General features: G+C 35.3%; 1 protein-coding gene across 3 annotated transcripts in view; it reads left to right on the top strand.

The window, feature by feature from the left end:
- Positions 1-16,990, top strand: part of CSMD3 (CUB and Sushi multiple domains 3) — a gene marked incomplete at both ends in the record, with an annotated part of 911,147 nt that overhangs the window by 247,470 nt on the left and 646,687 nt on the right. For all 3 annotated transcript variants that reach the window (XM_079795927.1, XM_079795926.1, XM_079795925.1), the window contains one exon: positions 4,950-5,157. In XM_079795927.1, the coding sequence (XP_079652053.1) occupies positions 4,950-5,157 (208 nt within the window). The remainder of the gene's footprint in view (positions 1-4,949; positions 5,158-16,990) is intronic.

The raw sequence follows: 16,990 nt of genomic DNA, 5'->3' as shown, positions 1-16,990 counted from the left end.
TACATACATAAAAAAATTACCACACTATAAATTTTACAACCTATTCCCTTAGAACAAGAGTCTGTGCATGCATATTCTAACCTTTTGTTATGCAAATGATACTTATAAAAAAGCAGTTAATATTCAAAATTTATAAAAAACTTGCACAACTTAATATCAAAATATGAACAACACAATTGAAAAATGGGCAGAGATCTTTAATAGACATTTTTTCAAAGAACACATAGGTGGTCAACAGGCATAGGAAAAATTGCTCAACATCAATCATCGAGGAAATGCAAATCAAAACCTCAATGAGATATCACCTCACTCTTATCAAAATGGCTATTAACAAAACACAAAAAGTGCTTAAGTGTTGAGGATATGGAAAAAAAAGGGGACCTTAGTACCTTGTTGTGGGAATGTTATTTAGTGCACCCATTCTGGAACATAGAATGGAGGTTCCTCAAATAATTAAAAATAGAACTCTCACACCATCTAGCAATTTCACTTCTGGGTGTTTATCAGAAGAAAAAAAAAAAAACAAAACATGAATTTGAAGAGATGGAAATACCCATATGTTCACTGCAGCATTAGTTATAGTAGCCAAGAAATGGAAGCACCATATGTGTTCATCAATAGATGAATGGATAAGTACTTTTTGGTATGCATATACTATGGAATATTACTCAGCCATAGAAGAGAAATAAACCTTGCCGAAACCGGTTTGGCTCAGTGGATAGAGCGTCGGCCTGCGGACTCAAGGGTCCCGGGTTCGATTCCGGTCAAGGCATGTACCTTGGTTGTGGGCACATCCCCAGTAGGGGGGTGTGCAAGAGGCAGCTGATCGATGTTTCTCTCTCATCGATGTTTCTGGCTCTCTATCCCTCTCTCTTCCTCTCTGTAAAAAATCAATAAAATATATTTTAAAAAAAAGAAGAGAAATAAACCTTGCCATTTGTGACATGAGTGAATATAGAGGGTATTATGCTAAGTGAAATAAGTCAGATAGAGAAAGACAAATATATGATTTTACCTGTATGTGAAATCTAAAAAACAAAACTAATGAAGAAACAAAATACAAACAGACTAATAAATACAGAAAACAAACTGGTGGTTGCAAGAGGGGTGAAGGGGTTAGGGGATGGGTAAAATAGTTGACTAAGAGGTACGAATTATACAGCTTAGGAATATAGTCAGTAATATTGTAATAACTTTTTATGGTGACAGATGTTAACTTATTGTGGTGATCATTTTATAATGTATATAAATATTAAATCACTATCATGTACACCTGAAATTAATAGAATATTGTATGCCAATTATACTTCAGTTAGAAAAAAATAAAGGCTATTCTGACAGGATTTGTACCAACTCACTTTGACCAGAGATCAGGCGATATTACTTAGCAAAGAGAGCCCAGGACTAGGTTTAAGGGTGTCATGGCTTGTTCCAGTGCTGCATTTCATGTGTCCTATCTCTGCTTAAAATAAAAATTTTAGTTTATATAATACATTCTGCTCTCTGAGTCTATGATTACAGAAAATGTATTGATTTTTATAAATACTGTATTAAGTTCAGGCCAAATCATAATACATAGGCTCTAGCATTCAAATTGTGCCACCTAGACAAAATTCTGCCTATCTGGCATGTACTATAAAGCAATCTTTACCTGTTTCACAATTCTATCATGTAAGGATTCTATGATAGTTTGTGTAGTAAAAAAGATGTCAAACAGCAGTGCTGAACAAAGAAATTGTTATAAGAATTGGCAAGAGCATTGGTTTGTATGCTAGAAGATCTGAATTCTTATTCTTGTTTTCAAGTATAAGCAGATCCATTTTAGGCTTGAAGTCATTTTGCTGTAAAATAAGAATTTGCCTGGAGTGATCTATTCTACAAGTTGCTCTCCATTTCAGGTGTCATACAAAGAATTTTATTTGTATGCCCTGGAGCTTGGAGAACACAATGTATTATTTTTAAAACCATGGATGAAATATTTAAATGTCTCTTGCAAACACATAGGGCTGCATTTGGGAAGAAACTGAATTTCCACAGAGGAAGAATATATGGAACATATTTTCCATTGACCAAATGCAGGACTTTTGTGAGGGATTTCTCGCCTGGAATGGGCTTAGATCCTGCCCAAGAGGCTCACCTCAGTGATAAGAAGACATAGTCAGAAACATGATGGAAATATACTATTCTATACCCATGTTATGAAGGGAAATGTAAGCAGTCAGCAGAGAAACATACTCAGCCAGGAAGGAATGATTGGGATATCTCAGTGGTTCCCATAAAACGGCTCATGACCAAAAGAAACATCATTTTTTTTTTTATCATCTGCCATAGTTCTTGGAAACTTGTACCAAATCAGGACCAAGGAAATGAAAGATTCATGTCCCCTGATTTCTTCCTACCTCAGGAGGAGTCACAAGGAGCTCAGTGAGTAGGGGAGATGAGTAGAAATACTAGGAAGGAGCATGGGGAGGAAGAGGCCACTTCTCTTCCTCAGCTCTGCCCCATTTGCCACAAGCCCAAGCTATGGGGAGCAAAGAACTTTAAGCCAATGAAATATATATATATATATTTTGGTACGTGACTACTCAAGACTGGACATATTAATTGATCAGTTGACATTTTTGAATTAAAAAATGGAGAAATGTATTCCTTTAATCTGAGTGTGAGCTGAAATATCATATGTCTGCCTACAATTTTATCTGGAGACGGAAATAACTCAGAGAGCTGATTTCAGTAGGTTATGTACCAGTTCCACTACAAATATGTAATAGTGTAACGTTTTATTTCCAAAGCAGTACTCAACCTTGGTATTGGTACTGAGAAGAAAAAGAGTAGAACGAATTTGTATTTGAGGGTGGGGGCAGCAAGACACATTTACCAGACACTAAAGGTAAAGTATTGAGGGAAGGCATTGTGTGCTCTGGCAAGAAAATTATAGTCCTATATCTCATAGTCTGGACAGGAGCACCAGTTCATTTTAATTACTCTAAAAATTGGTAGGACTTGTAATGAAAAGAAATATTTATCATATTTACATAGTCTGTGATTTAATATAAATATTTTATATGTAATATATATATATATATATATATATATATATATGCTTTAAATTTATGAATTGTGGAATTAAATGGATAAAGAGTGGGGCAGAATGAAGCTAATGTTATTTGATGCATAGAACATGGTAATAAAGTTATCACCAGTATCAAGGCATTTTGCTATTTCCTGCCCTTTGTGGAGTTAGATAGGATGCTGCCCATCTCTATTTATGAAAGCCATGAAATATTTGTCTTTACATGAAATAATAAGTGGTCATTATAGAACTAGATTTTTCCTCAAATGTTTGACTTGAATTGGAAGAATTCCCTGAGTGGATTAAGACAACAACATAAATCTTGAGGCAATTTATTGCACAAGTAATTTAGTAACTTGTTAACTTGATTGGTCTAAACAGTGTTATGACAAGATAGCTTTTATAGCTTCAATTTCTTTATTAATCAGGATCTTGATCTTATACTTTCACACTAAACATATCTGGTCATGTAGCCCCTCTGTTATTATACACTGTTGGTCAAAAGTAGATTCATGGAGAATTTATAATTCCTATTTGGAAAATGAAAACCGTAAGTCCAAAAGTATAGTTAATAGAAAATTTATAATATTGTATATCCATATATCATGTGAATACCTAGAAAAATATATATTATACTAGAGGCCTGGTGCACAAAAATTCATGTACTTGGGGGCAGGGGGTCCCTCAGCTCGGCCTGCGCTCTTTCGTAGTCCGGGACCCCTCAGGGGATGTCAGAGAGCCAGTTTCGGCCCAATGGCCGAATGACCAGTCGCTATGACATGCACTGACCACCAGGGGGCAGATGCTTAACTCAGGAGCTGCCCTCTGGTGGTCAGTGTGCTCCCACAGGGGAGCGCCACTCAGCCAGAAGCCGGGCTCATGGCTGGAGAGCACAGCAGCGGTGGTAGGGAGCGGGCCTAAGCCATCAGTTAAACATCCCCCGAGAGCTCCCAGACCGAGAGAGGGCACAGGCCGGTCTGAGGGACCCCCCTCCCCCCAAGTGCACGAATTTCATGCACTGGGCCTTTAGTAGGGAATATATTACCAATGATATATTAGTTAATATGTTATTTCTCTCTAATTAAAGTTTTCTGGGCATATGATGCATTTTTATTTAAATTGCAATTCCACAAATATTTTCAATAGCTTTTGAATCATGCCATTAACAAAACTCTATTATATTCTCTCTCAAATTGTTTCTTCATTTTGTTCTTTACTACATAAAAACAAAAAACAAACCTCAGCCTTACCATAAACATGCAGAAAGTGATTAAAGATTTCTCATTACAGACTTTAAGGATGATGTTTCTTTTTTTTTGCTCACTTTATCAGCTAATCAATGAAAAGAAAATCCTGGTTCTGTTATCCTGAGATCAATTGGAGTTTAGAATTTACTTGTATTGCTATTTCAAGCAATGGTTAAAAAATTGTCAAGATATACACTGAGTGGCCAGATTATTATGATCTCTAAATGCATAATAATCTGGCCACTCAGTGTATATATATTAGAGGCCCGGTGCATGAATTCGTGCATGGGTGGGGTCTGGCCAGCCTGGCCAGGGAGAGGGAACATGGGTCGTTGGCCGGCTTGCCTGCTGGTCGAACTCCTGGTCGAGGGGACAATTTGCATATTAGCCTTTTATTATATAGGATATACACCGAGTGGCCAGATTATTATGCGTTTAGAGATCATAATAATCTGGCTACTCAGTGTAGTTTATATATGTGCTTAAATTTTTTTCATTTTATTTTATCTCTATTAGGTATATGCACTTGTTATCACAGCATTTGGTCTGTTATTTTATTTGAAAATGTTAAAAGAGTTGCATTTCTCTTAATGACTTATATCTGAACATTTCATTCTTGCTCTTAACAGCTGAAGATGCATGTGGAGGAACAATGAGAGGATCTAGTGGTATTATATCAAGCCCTAGTTTTCCCAATGAATACCATAACAATGCCGATTGCACTTGGACCATTGTAGCAGAGCCTGGGGACACGATTTCACTCATATTTACTGATTTTCAAATGGAAGAAAAGTATGATTACTTAGAAATTGAAGGTTCTGAGCCACCTACAATATGGTAAGTAGATGTTTTTTATTAACCTAGCATTGATGTTGTTGCCTAAGACAAATTGGGGATCAAAGAATAGTTATATGTGGGCCTTTACGAGTTTAAATTTTTGAAAGAACTTATAATTAACAGGAAAATTATAAGTGGCAGCTGTCAGAGCTAAGGGATATTTTAGAAAGTCAGGGCAGTGATAGAGCAAATAGATTGGTATTTTGAAAGACAGAGCTTCCCATCAGTATTTCCTTATCACTCTATTCATGGCAAGTAATGTGATTTAATCAAAACTTGAATAAGGAAATTACATTTGTAATGTAATCTACAGTTGTGTTCTTTAGTATGCCTGTCCATACTTGATGGTTCCTTTCAAATTAATAGAATAGTCCTGGAAGAAATTTGGCTTTATTTTTGTAGTTAAATCTTATATACCCTTTTATCTGAAAGCAAAATTTAAACAGTATATTCCGAGTGAGTATGGTCTCTTTCTTTAGACACTCAAGACATATTCAGAAAACTGCAGTTTTCAGAACATAATTTTAGGATATGATAGTTTTAAAAGAAAATGTTCCTTTATGCCATTTAAAAAAATTGAATGAATTTATTTTTAAAGGGTAAAGTAGATTATGAATCAGTAATTGAGTAAAGAATGGTAAGATTAGTGAAGGACAAAAATGTATAAACATTAAACTAGGAAGGGCCTTTTAAGCCATGTAAAGGATTTGATAAGAACAATGGAAATTTATTAAAGTGTTTTTTATAAAAAACAATTACATGAAGAGGTCTAAATTCTGACTTTTCAAATGGTTATTCTTAGGTTGATTTTTCAGTGGGCCTCAATTAGCTGTGGGAAGACCACTTGAGAGGTGATTGCTGAAATCCAAAAACAAATCAAGGTAGCTTGGATTATGATGGTATTGATGGAGATAAAAAAAAAAAGTAAAATGAGTTGAGAGATATTTAGGAGGTATAACGAAAAGGACTCTGTAGTGGATTGAGGAGTGATAAAAGAAAAGATAATGCTAAAATAAAACATCATTTTCTGACATACAAATTGTTAAAGGAATATTGGAAATGTTGAATGAAGGTCAAGTCTGCAGTAGGGATGCTATGAATATTGACATTTTTAAAGATATATTTAGTTTGAAGAATCTTTTAGACATTCTATCAACATTATCTAATAGATAACTATGTCTATATGAATCAGGTGCTCTGAATAGAAGCATAACTGGTATGTAGTCCATATTGATGGTAATTGAACCAGTAGACATCAGTAATCATGGCTAGATAGAGACAGGATGGAATGAGAAGACAGGAGTGGAAAGGGATAAGTCTGTGCATCAATAACATAAAACTCGGACTGTTTTATTTTCTGGAGTAAGCATGGGACAGTGGAAAGAATGAATTTTCAAATTGATGTGAACTTTACAATTCAAGAGAAAGCAGATGACAGACTCTTGGGAGAAGCTGCAGTCAAATTTCAATGGCTGTGTAAAGGAAAACATGGAGATTTTAACCGTGTTTGCAATATACCACATACAACAGGACAATTTTAATAATTAAGTATCTCCTATATTTGAAAGTAATGGATTTTTAAAAATTAATGTTTATTTTCTTTCATGAAGTAAAATATGTTCAGGATTTTTTCATCTCTATATTCAACAAGATAATTACCTATTTGTTTTGGTTCATAGAAAATATTGTTAGTCTTCAATATATCGTTAACTTTATGAGCTAGAGTAAATAACTCATGCTATCATCCCAAACTTCTTTTGGGGAAATTACTTCAGAATTTTTCTAAAGGAACTATTGTCTTCATTTAGTTAGGCTTGAATGATTGGAAAGTTAAAAAAAAAAATTAAAAACACCCTTTTGGAATATCAGGGATTGACTGGGAGTATGAAAAAACATTAATACATTGTTCCAGGAATACTATGACAAAAATGAAACAAAACAAAAAACAGCAATACAATTGCAGAGGAAGAAGAAAGGGTCAGGTTGAGTGAAAATTACATAATGAGAGAGAGTGGAAGTAGCTGAGAAAGACAGTAGAACACCAATGATATGCCCTAAAGTCGTGGTCAGCAAACTGCGGCTCACAAGCCACATGCAGCTCTTTGGCCCCTTGAGTGTGGCTCTTCCACAAAATACCACGGCCTGGGTGAGTCTATTTTGAAGAAGTGGCGTTAGAAGAAGTTTAAGTTTAAAAAATTTGGCTCTCAAAAGAAATTTCAGTCATTGTACTGTTGATATTTGGCTCTTTTGACTAATGAGTTTGCCGACCACTGCCTAGGGAGTTACTACTTGGAGTTATTAAGAAAAATATATGTTTAATGTTCAATATTAGGATACTAGAGGCCCGATGCATGAGATTCGTGAAAGAATGGGCCTTCCTTCCCCTGGCTGCCAGCATTGCCTTCGCTCTGGTCAGAGCCGCCTTTCTGCCTTCCCACGCTGCCCAGAGGCCCAGAGCAACTGGGGTGGTGCGGAACGCCTTCGTCATTGCCATGGCGACAATGCAAGCATCCCGCCCTGCCCCATGCCACTCGGCACCTGCATATGCAAATTAACCTGCCATATTTGTTGGGTTAATTTGCATACTCACTCCTGATTGGCTGGTGGGTGTTGTGTCGTGAAAGTACAGTCAATTAGCATGTTACTCTTTTTTTAGGTAGATATGCTCAGGCCCTAGCTTATTTGGCTCAGTGGATAGAGCGTCAGCCTGTGGACTGAAGGGTCCTGGGTTTGATTCCAGTCAAGGGCTCATGCCCAGGTTGTGGGCTTGATCCCCAGTAGGGGGCATGCAGGAGGCAGCCAATCAATGATTCTTTCTCATCATTGGTGTTTTTCTCTCTCTCTCTCTCTTCCTCTCTGAAGTTAATAAAAATAAATATGTTTAAAAAAAAGATATATGCTCAGCTGGGTTGAAATTTAATCCTTAATTCCATTCTTGTGGGGTAATGTTGGCAATTAAAATCTGTTGAAATCAGCCTGAAACATTTGCCCCAGGGTTTGAAGAGAAATTCATCTCCTTTTGACATATGATCCTAAGGTATGTGGTTTATGTACTAGTAAGCAAAGTACAAACCTATCTGCTCACAACGTTTTAAATGATCAGAAAAAGAACAATGATTTTTCTAACTTTTCATTTTTTCCTTATGGTATGGATATGTTGTATAGTTTCTTAAGAAATAATAGTTTTAAACCAGGGTTTTAAAGAATTTGTGATTGGGGAAGGATTTTTATAAATTCTAGTGTTTCATAATTAAGAAATATTTTTCAATTAAATTGGAGTTCATGAACATACTAAATGCATACTGATTAACACTGAAAATTCAGTTAAAGAGAAAATTCAAGTTATACTTCCAATTTACTCAGGAAATAAAGTATAATATCACTCAAGGAAATATTAGATGAGGTCATATTTAAAAAGTAAATACTTAACTTTTCAAGTTTGAGCATAAGTAAAACCATTATATTTGGTAGAAATGTCTTGCTGAATCCTCAGGTAAATTATACAAATTCTTTACATATATTCTTCATATTAATGTAATAAATTATATATACACCCAGGCACATATGCTTCCAATAATGTCTTTGTACTTAATTTACCTTTGTCATATTATCTATTGTTAATATATATTTTTTTCTTTTTTAACTCTTCTTTCTTCCACAAGAACAGTTTATCTTCACTAAAACCACTTGTAATGATAAATTCTAAAACTTCATGTATTTCACTTTTTCAAATTATTCTGTTTCTTGAGGGAATGATTGAAGGAGCATGACAGGATCGGGTTACTAGGAATCACTGAGTGCTGAATGGCTATGAAGACACTTTCTGGAATGAGATCATGGATTTTGACAGAACTGAATCTGTCTTGTTAGAGCAGGATGACATTATGCAAACTCACACAAAATAGAGTGCTCATTTAGCTATTCACCATGTTCTCATCTTTACTCCCACCCTTGCTTCCCATGTTCCAGTAATAATGGCATCCCTTCAGTTTCTTAAAATAGGACACAATTAATAAGTCCTTTGCAAATACTATTTAATTTTCCTGAATGTTCTGCCCGTCTTCTCCTTTTTTTTTAACCTGACTAATGTTTATTCCCTCTTCTAAGTACAGTTTAAAAAGTACTTCCTCTGTTATGTCTTCCCTGAGTATCTAAAGTAGGTAAAATCATCCTGCTGCACTGTCTACATCTTTTAATATCCACTAGAGTTTAAAATTCCTTGTTCACTCCTTATATTCCTTAAATACTGTAATCTCAGTGGAGGCAGATACCATATCAATTTAATTTAAAAATCTTAGGGCTGTGTCCAGAGCATATGATGTACCTCATGCTTTTTAAGTGAATGAATAAATGTTATTTATTTATTTTATGCACCAGAAAACATGTCACCATAACAACATAGTCTCTCCCTGAGAGTAGATATTTATGGCAAGACATATTATAATTAGAAGCTTGCTCAGTGATCACAGAATTAGAACAGAAAAAGGCAGTGATTAATTTTAACATTCCTAAGCTACCATAGCCAAATTTAGCCATTCCAGAGTGACATGCTTGCCAAAGGAGTAAGAACAATCAAGTCTATGAGCTGGTGGATGTTCCATTGCGTTGATTTCTTTCCCTCACTATGTAAACTGGACAAGTTATAATCTGCTAGATGAAGATTTTGCTTCCTAGCTTTTATATTCCATTCTTGCCCCGTTAAAAATCTTCACAAGTTTTCTTGATTGAAGTATGAGTGTTCTTGAAATTCATGCAAGAGTAGGCCTTTCTTCCCCCGGCTGCCAGCACCGGCTTCCCTCTGGCACCTGGGTCCTGGTATTACCTTGCACCCCCACCTTCATCCAGAAGGTTGTCCAGAAGGACATCCAGTCTAATTAGCATGTTATGCTTTTGTTATTATAGATATACCATATCTTTCCTAGGAAAAATTAATCTTGCAGAAGCCTGGATGCATAATACATGCTAAAAATAAGGGTCTAGTTTTCATTCATTCAACAGACATATCATACTTTGTCCTGGGGAATATATTTAACAGTACACTTGTTAATAAAGTATTCATGAATTCTGATCACACGGAGAATATAATATATTATCTTCTCTAGATACCTTATGATATTAAACACTAATGAACCAGAACTTGTATAGAATAGTCCACTGGTTCTCATCTTACAAATAATTATTGTTATTGAATAATATTTTTCATAATTTTCATGATGATAGAACCACATTTGTCTGCTATAATAAAAATTACATATTAGACGTAACTGAAAAGCAACCTGGGATAACTTTTTTTTTTCTGAAGTATGTTACCTTGTACTTATATAGTTGACCCTTGAACAACTCAGGAATTAGGAAAATTGACCCCTAGTACAATTGAAATTCTGTGCATAACTTTGACTCCCCAAAAACATAGGTGTCCTTTAGTATCTATGGATAATTGATTCCAGAATCCACTGAGGATAACATAATGCATGAATGCACACGTCCCCTATATAAAATGTTACAGGTGAATACATGTAGTCAGCCCTCCACATCCAAGGACTACCAACTGGGAACCAAAAACAGATATGTAAAGGGGGCCAACTGTATGGTAATAACTGGTAACTGGACTTTTAGGGTGATAACTGTGTAGTATATACATATGTCAAATTAGAATGCACACTTGAAGTTACATATTATTATGTTTTTTTAAACCATCTCTTCATAAAAATATGATTAATTATTAGATGATTAAAAATTTGACATATTTCTGTTTTTGGTGACATTATAGTTGTAAATTATCTTCTTAGACTTTCCCATGTAATAAAACATGGCCCACACTATTATAACCATAGTTTATAGTTTTATTACATTTTTTCACTTGGTGGTCACTCTACACTGTAATTGAGGATATGCTGTAATGAGATAAAGTTTCTCAACTTGTATTCATAAATGTCACAAAGAAAGACCTTTTAAAATATTTTTAAGAGTATAAATAATTATTATTTACACATGTGCTATTTCTACTACTAAATTATTGGGTAAGCTCAGGTATAAGATTGACCGTTTCTGAGTTTTACATCTCTCACAATTTTCCTTGTGCTTTTGAATATTGAATGAACTCTTTAATATTGTCCTTCTGGGTATTGTGGCATTGCCCTCTATATTTAATTTATTATTTAAATTATTTAGAATTCATATTATCGAGGATTAGACCAATGTTAAAGTCAGTTCATGAATTTGTCCTTGATAGTGGTAGCAAGGAAATGGATAACTTGCTGAATAGGCATCAACTTCAAAAGGTTAATTGTGTGATTCTTAATCTAGAACTCTCATAGATAACTTACTGTGTATAGCACCCATGAGTTTATCTTAAGTTCTAGTTGAATATGTTTTTATTTCTGTGATTTTATTATCACATATAAATAATGAGATCCATGAGTTCATAACTTCACTTTATAAGTAAAATTTCCTATTGTGTTTGTTTTCCTTAAACTTTGTCAGTTTTTCTTTTTTAATCCTTACCTATTAATTTTTAGAGAGTGAGGAATGGACAGAGAGAGAGAGAGAGAGAGAGAGAGAGAGAGAGAGAGAGAGAGAGAGAGATCAGTTGCCTCCTGTACATGTGCCAGGACCAGGGATCCTAAGTATGTTCCCTGACCAGGAATCAAACCTGCAACCTTACTGTGCACGGGACAACATTCCAACCAACTGAGCTACCTGGCCAGATCAAATTTCATCAGTTTTTAAAGTTGGCTTCCAGTGTAAATGCTCTGTAGGAATACAATATTTGTAGAGACCAGAAGAAATTATGAGTTCTTGATTCTTTTATCTAATATCTCCTGTCAAATTATCTTTGATAAATCATAAAATTTACAACAGTAGTCAGCTTTTATGTTACGGGTAGAACAATTTGACCTTTCCAGAAGATCACTGGGACATTGCATTTTCTTTTCTGAGTATATTATTTGATTTCATGTGAGGGTCAATATCAACATGTATCAGTGTTAATTATCTTAATACTATTGGGTGTCACTTAAATAGATTGAGATAGATTAATTGCCTTGAATACTCTAAGCATATTTTATTACTGTTACCTTCAGAAATATTCTTTCAAATATTCAATCCTTTGTCTTACTGTTGATGAGAAATGAATAAATCATGGCTCTATTAGTCTGGTACTACTTACTATATATACATATTGAAGCTATTTCATGATCATCTTAATCAGAAAATATATAACACTTAGGATGATCATCTGAATTTCAGATATTATATTTATAATGCAGGAGGGATTATATGTTTGAATAAATGGAAAAACTAAGAGTAATAGTTATAAATCATAAAAGAAAAAATTTGGTTCAAGATAAGTAGACATTTAAAATAATTAATGCTTTACCCAAAAAATAAATGATTTCTTATAGGTAATAAGTTTCTTTCTTTGAATATATTTTTACATAGGTGTAAGCAATTGATTATTGGCAATAAAGCATTTATGAAGTTAATAGTGATTATTCTGAATGATTTTTGAAATGTCTTTCCAGTGCTAGTTTTCTATTTTTATTGGCAATCTTTTCAGTACTTACCATATGTTACTAGCATCAAATGATATATATTCATCAAAATTTCATCTAGCCTGAATTTTGCTTAGAGACAATGCTTGCTACAATACCAACTGATTAGCATATATTGATCATTTCAGCAATAATAATGTATGCCACTATAAAATGTAAAATTATCAGAAACTAGTAGCCCGTTTGCAGGAAGAATCCTGCAAACGGCCGCTGTGGCTGCGTGCGCTGCTGCTGCTGCCGCCGCCGTTGTGGCCGCTGCCACCCGGGCTTTCCCTCTGGCAGCCACCTTGCTTTCCACTTTTCCTCCCTCTTCCTTCTAAGTTGTCTTCAGTCTTCACTCCTCCCTCCCTCCCTCCCTCAGCATATGCAAATTAACCGCCATCTTTGTTGGGTAATTTGCATACTCACCCTGATTGGCTGGTGGGCGTGGCTTTGGCTGGTGGGCGTAGCGAAGGTGTGGTCAATTTGCATATTGCTATTTTATTAGGTAGGATGAGATATAATAAATGTCTGAAAACACGGTTTTATCATAGTATTTGAACTATTTAAACATAAAATATCCCTTAAAGTAATTGCCAAGTGTAAAATTAGTCATTTTACAATATGAAGGCATAATTTATAGAAAACCACTCATGACCTTGGAATAGACTTTTCTAGAGAGGTTAGAAATTTAGAATAGCTTTCTTTTCAGATTCAGTTTGTGACTTAAACACAGTTGTGCAATATTTTTGTGGATTATAGGGAAACTCTATAGCAATAAAACAAAGTAAGTAGAGCTATAAGGGATGTTGCAAAGATAATAAACACATGGCCTTAGCCTCCTTAGCTATATGGTCTAACAAAGGTTCTGACTATATATAGCATGTAAGATTATATGATACAAAATTTCATTCATTAAACCTCTGATTGGAGCAGGCAAAAAATATTTCATTCTCATTTCCTCGTTATACAAGTTTCTGCAAATGAAATACCATTAAAAACCTGGTGGAAAGGTATGCCTTAAGGTTATACATCCCATAGTTCTTGATAATATTCAGTTCAAATTGAAATAACTTAATTATATTCTCCAAGGATCCATTTTCAGAGTAGGTGCAGCTGTTGCATTTTCTGTTTTAGAAAGACAATTATAATTACAGGCAACTTGCTTAAGATTGGAGTTATATTGTGTTACAATTTTTAGGGAAACAGTGAGAGAGCACATGTAAGAAAATCTATCAACAAATTTATTTTTTAAGAGGGTTATTTAGTGTTTACTACATACCAGGCAGTGTACAGTATATACAGTCAAAACCAGATATATTACTTAGCAAGATCGCAATCTGGTAAGGAATTTGTCTATAAATAAACACTTCCATGAGATGTTCTCATATAAAGCATATCTGGAGCAACACAGAGGCAAAGATGGCTCAAGGATTTAAGGGAAACTGCACAGAGGGAGCACATTTCAGCAAAGTCTTAAAGCAAGACTTATAATTAATGAGGGTGACAAAACATGGTGCCATGCTCTGGCCAGGTGGCCCAGTTGGTTGGATTGTAGTACCCTACACCAAAAGGTTTTGGGTTCGATTTTCCATCAGGGCACTTACCCAGGTTGTGGACTCAACCCCCAGTAGGGGGTGTGCAGGAGGCAATTGATCAGTATTTCTTTCGTAGATGTTTCTATCTCTCACTCTCTTTTCATCTCTCTAAAAAAATCATTAAAAGCCTATTTTAAAAAAAGAATGCTAAGAAGTTTCATTTGAGTAAAAGATGGTGTACTATTTTTTCCTTGAGAAGTGGAAATTCCAGAAAGATTACCTGATCATGAAGATCTTGGCATACTTTATTAATATAGTTGGCTTTTATTCTGAAGGTTGATTAGGAGTATGGGGACACATAATTATTTTAAACAAGTAAATTACATAATCTGACTTGAAATTGGAAGTATCATTATGAGTATTGATTGAGGATGGAAAAAATGTAGGCAAGCATGCCAACTCAGAAGCTTTGAAAATTGGCCCCTGTGAGTGATGGAAAGAATAAGAACCAATAAAGTTGTTCTCAGGTTGAAGGTTAGGAGGATTATATAAATTTAATTTAGTAGATGCTGTTTGGTATTTGCATGTTAGTTGAAAGTCTATGGGATATAAGAGATAGGGGAATTGAGCATACCTAAACATTTTCCGATTCTAAATGAAATGATAAATATTGGAAAAGTAGTAGTTTAATGGGAGACAAATATATAATTATTCAAATATTGAATTTTCAAAGAGTAAGACAAGAAATGGTTGGTAGGAGAGGTTTTGAAGTTGAGTGAAAATAATTTTGAGGAATATGGATGAAGTTCCAGGATACCCGAGTTCAAAGAAAATTGTGGAATAATAAAAACTGGAAAGGAACAACTTTGAGATATGGACAGGAGGAGATATTAGTGAACAAAATGGAAAGCTATAAGAGGGGAAGGAGAAGAACACAGAAAGGGAGGTTCTATGGAGGCAGGGAGAGGGACAGTTGCAGGGTGGATAGTGTCCCTGAAGGTTGAAACTCAAAAATCAAGAAAGAAGTAGTTGGAAGGATTTGGAAATTAGAAGACCCTTAAAAATTCTGGAGATAACTTAATGCTAATTTCCTCTCCCTTCTTACCAATTTGGGGGATGGTGGAGTATTCAGTTAAAAATATTCACCTTCTAATACTCCCAGGTAACCGGAACGGCCATGTGAAAGAACTTTGGTCAATGCAATTTGTGTACAAGTCATTGAGTTTTGCCTTCTGAGAGAGAAATTTGAAAAAGCATACTTGGTTAGGATTTTTCTTTCACTATTTCCCCTTCACCTTCTCTCCTACCTCCTGGCCTGAAATGTGATAATGATGGCTAAAAGGGTGGCGATTATCTAACTGCAAGCCTCATGATGAAAGCCATCATTATGTATTAGCTAGAGTCTAGGAGTGAAACAAATTAATTCTGACATTTCAGTCGCTTACTAAACAAAGGTTTATTTCTCAGTTGTAGTATCATCTCTCTAGGGCAGTGATTTTCATCCTTTTCCATCTCACAGCACACATAAACTAATTACTAAAATTCTGTGGTACACCAAAAATATAGTACATTTTATGCTGATTTCACAAAAATAGGTATACTTTTAATTGATTTATAAAATAATAATTATACATCTTTTGTGCTCTAAAGTGACTTAAAAAAATCAGGTACTTGTATATCAGGATTTCTGGTACCAATAATTAACCAATCAGTTTCATCCTTATTAGGACATGTGACAAATAAATAAGATGCAACTCTATTATATGACCTATATATTTATGGTTCAACACAGGACATTCACACCGGATGACTATTGTTGTGTTGCTTGTTGTCATTGTTTAATTTGACTATCTAAGGCAAAAGAGGTCAGTGCCCCTGACTAAGTAGTCAGGTACTGCATGTTTTAAAAATTCCTGAGGCACACTGGTTGAAAATTGCTGCTCTAGGGCAACTGCCTTTTAAATAGTAGCTTGGGGATTTTAGTCTGTTACTATCTTGTGTGTGCAGTTACAGCTCAGGGTTTCTAAGTCCAGGGAGGGAGGAAGTGAGATGGAAAGGGTCAGGAAAGGGCTTTTAACCGCCTTAGTTTGAAAGTAACACTAGACTTCTGCTCTTTGTCGGTTGGCCTGAACTAGTCCCAGGGCCTTGCCTGGCTGTAAGAGGGCAACAGTGCACATCTTCAAAGTGCTCAGGAAGGGCAGGAGTACTGGGAGGCAGGGAGCATTAGTGATGCAATCCTCTAAGGCACCTTAGAAATGCCAACTCTGGAAATTTTGCTATATAAGAAAACATATTCCTGCTTATTAGGGCTACTATAAACCAAGTTTTGTATCTGGAAGGCAAATATAATTCTAACAGATTTAAGAAATGTTTAACTTACTTTAAATTAGTTTACATTCATGGAATTTAAAATGTTAGATATTTTTTGTTCAAATTCTATGGTACCAAAACAAAAGCAGACAGAGGTAGCACCATAAATGAGTGGGCGCTGAAACAGCAGGGCTTGTTCCAAGCTTTCAACAGTGGAACCCAAAGGTTTGCTCTGTTTTGCTATTTCCTTTTCGTAAGATAAGAGGATTTACCTTAAATAAATTAGGCACGCGCGCGCACACACACACACACACACACACACACACACACACACACTCTAGAGGCCTGATGCACAAAATTCATGCAAGAGTAGGCCTTCCTTCCCCTGGCTGCTGGCACCGGCTTCCCTCTGGCATCCGGAACCTGGGCTTCCTTTGCAGCCCTGGCTTTGTT

Source organism: Cnephaeus nilssonii (assembly GCF_951640355.1).
Source record: "Cnephaeus nilssonii genome assembly, chromosome: 18".
NCBI lineage: Eukaryota > Metazoa > Chordata > Mammalia > Chiroptera > Vespertilionidae > Cnephaeus > Cnephaeus nilssonii.
This window is presented reverse-complemented; position numbering and strand designations above follow the sequence as displayed.